This window comes from Babylonia areolata, chromosome 25 (assembly GCF_041734735.1).
Source record: "Babylonia areolata isolate BAREFJ2019XMU chromosome 25, ASM4173473v1, whole genome shotgun sequence".
NCBI lineage: Eukaryota > Metazoa > Mollusca > Gastropoda > Neogastropoda > Buccinidae > Babylonia > Babylonia areolata.
In genome coordinates, this window is record NC_134900.1 from 39,565,454 (window position 1) to 39,567,953 (window position 2,500).

Sequence of the window (2,500 nt, forward strand, 5' to 3'; positions counted from 1 at the left end):
CTCTTATAACGGGACATTGTACAGGTACACTGATTTGGGGACACTCTCTCTTATAGCGAGACATTGTACAGGTACACTGATTTGGGGACACTCTCTCTTATAGCGGGACATTGTACAGGTACACTGATTTGGGGACACTCTCTTATAGCGGGACATTGTACAGGTACACTGATTTGGGGACACTCTCTCTTATAACGGGACATTGTACAGGTACACTGATTTGGGGACACTCTCTCTTATAGCGGGACATTGTACAGGTACACTGATTTGGGGACACTCTCTTATAGCGGGACATTGTACAGGTACACTGATTTGGGGACACTGCTGAGCGGGACATTGTGCAGGTACACTGATTTGGGGACACTCTCTTATAGCAGGACATTGTACAGGTACACTGATTTGGGGACACTCTCTTATAGCGGGACATTGTACAGGTACACTGATTTGGGGACACTCTTATAACGGGACATTGTACAGGTACACTGATTTGGGGATACTCTCTTATAGCAGGACATTGTACAGGTACACTGATTTGGGGACACTCTTATAACGGGACATTGTACAGGTACACTGATTTTGGGACACTCTCTTATAGCGAGACATTGTGCAGGTACACTGATTTGGGGACACTCTCTTATAGCGGGACATTGTACAGGTACACTGATTTTGGGACACTCTCTTATAGCGAGACATTGTGCAGGTACACTGATTTGGGGACACTCTCTTATAGCGGGACATTGTACAGGTACACTGATTTGGGGACACACTGTTATAGCAGGACATTGTACAGGAACATATATATATATATATATATATATATATATATATATATAATTTGATGTGCAGTTTGTTCCGTTGCGAGACTTTGTGGGTCGTGGAGGTGACGACACAGCCACAGTCCAGGCACGTCTGGCCCGTGAGGTTCTGGAGGAGATCCCCGACCAGTTCCTGTCCTACATGCAGCGCCACAATATCAAACCCAAACCCCCCCTGCAGCGACGCGACACCATCTCCTCTGTCCACTCCCTGCCCCTCTCGGAGCAGTGACCACCCACTGTCCATACACCAGGCAGTGTGGCTCCATGTTCATCACACCATCTCCTCTGTCCACTCCCTGCCCCTCTCGGAGCAGTGACCACCCACTGTCCATATACCAGGCAGTGTGGCTCCATGTTCATCACACCATCTCCTCTGTCCACTCCCTGCCCCTCTCGGAGCAGTGACCACCCACTGTCCATACACCAGGCAGTGTGGCTCCATGTTCATCACACCATCTCCTCTGTCCACTCCCTGCCCCTCTCGGAGCAGTGACCACCCACTGTCCATACACCAGGCAGTGTGGCTCCATGTTCATCACACCATCTCCTCTGTCCACTCCCTGCCCCTCTCGGAGCAGTGACCACCCACTGTCCATACACCAGGCAGTGTGGCTCCATGTTCATCACACCATCTCCTCTGTCCACTCCCAGCCCCTCTCGGAGCAGTGACCACCCACTGTCCATACACCAGGCAGTGTGGCTCCATGTTCATCACACCATCTCCTCTGTCCACTCCCAGCCCCTCTCGGAGCAGTGACCACCCACTGTCCATATACCAGGCAGTGTGGCTCCATGTTCATCACACCATCTCCTCTGTCCACTCCCTGCCCCTCTCGGAGCAGTGACCACCCACTGTCCATATACCAGGCAGTGTGGCTCCATGTTCATCACACCATCTCCTCTGTCCACTCCCTGCCCCTCTCGGAGCAGTGACCACCCACTGTCCATACACCAGGCAGTGTGGCTCCATGTTCATCACACCATCTCCTCTGTCCACTCCCTGCCCCTCTCGGAGCAGTGACCACCCACTGTCCATATACCAGGCAGTGTGGCTCCATGTTCATCACACCATCTCCTCTGTCCACTCCCTGCCCCTCTCGGAGCAGTGACCACCCACTGTCCATACACCAGGCAGTGTGGCTCCATGTTCATCACACCATCTCCTCTGTCCACTCCCTGCCCCTCTCGGAGCAGTGACCACCCACTGTCCATACACCAGGCAGTGTGGCTCCATGTTCATCACACCATCTCCTCTGTCCACTCCCAGCCCCTCTCGGAGCAGTGACCACCCACTGTCCATACACCAGGCAGTGTGGCTCCATGTTCATCACACCATCTCCTCTGTCCACTCCCAGCCCCTCTCGGAGCAGTGACCACCCACTGTCCATACACCAGGCAGTGTGGCTCCATGTTCATCACACCATCTCCTCTGTCCACTCCCAGCCCCTCTCGGAGCAGTGACCACCCACTGTCCATACACCAGGCAGTGTGGCTCCATGTTCATCACACCATCTCCTCTGTCCACTCCCTGCCCCTCTCGGAGCAGTGACCACCCACTGTCCATACACCAGGCAGTGTGGCTCCATGTTCATCACACCATCTCCTCTGTCCACTCCCTGCCCCTCTCGGAGCAGTGACCACCCACTGTCCATACACCAGGCAGTGTGGCTCCATGTTCATCA

General features: G+C 53.7%; 1 protein-coding gene across 1 annotated transcript in view; it reads left to right on the forward strand.

Annotated features, from left to right (window-relative positions):
* Nucleotides 1–2,500, forward strand: part of LOC143299930 (copine-8-like) — a 44,654-nt gene that overhangs the window by 41,639 nt on the left and 515 nt on the right. Inside the window, exon 21 of the mRNA XM_076613472.1 lies at nt 847–2,500. This exon is cut by the window's right edge and continues 515 nt beyond it. Coding sequence (XP_076469587.1) covers nt 847–1,047 — 201 coding nt within the window. The 3' untranslated portion in view covers nt 1,048–2,500. The remainder of the gene's footprint in view (nt 1–846) is intronic.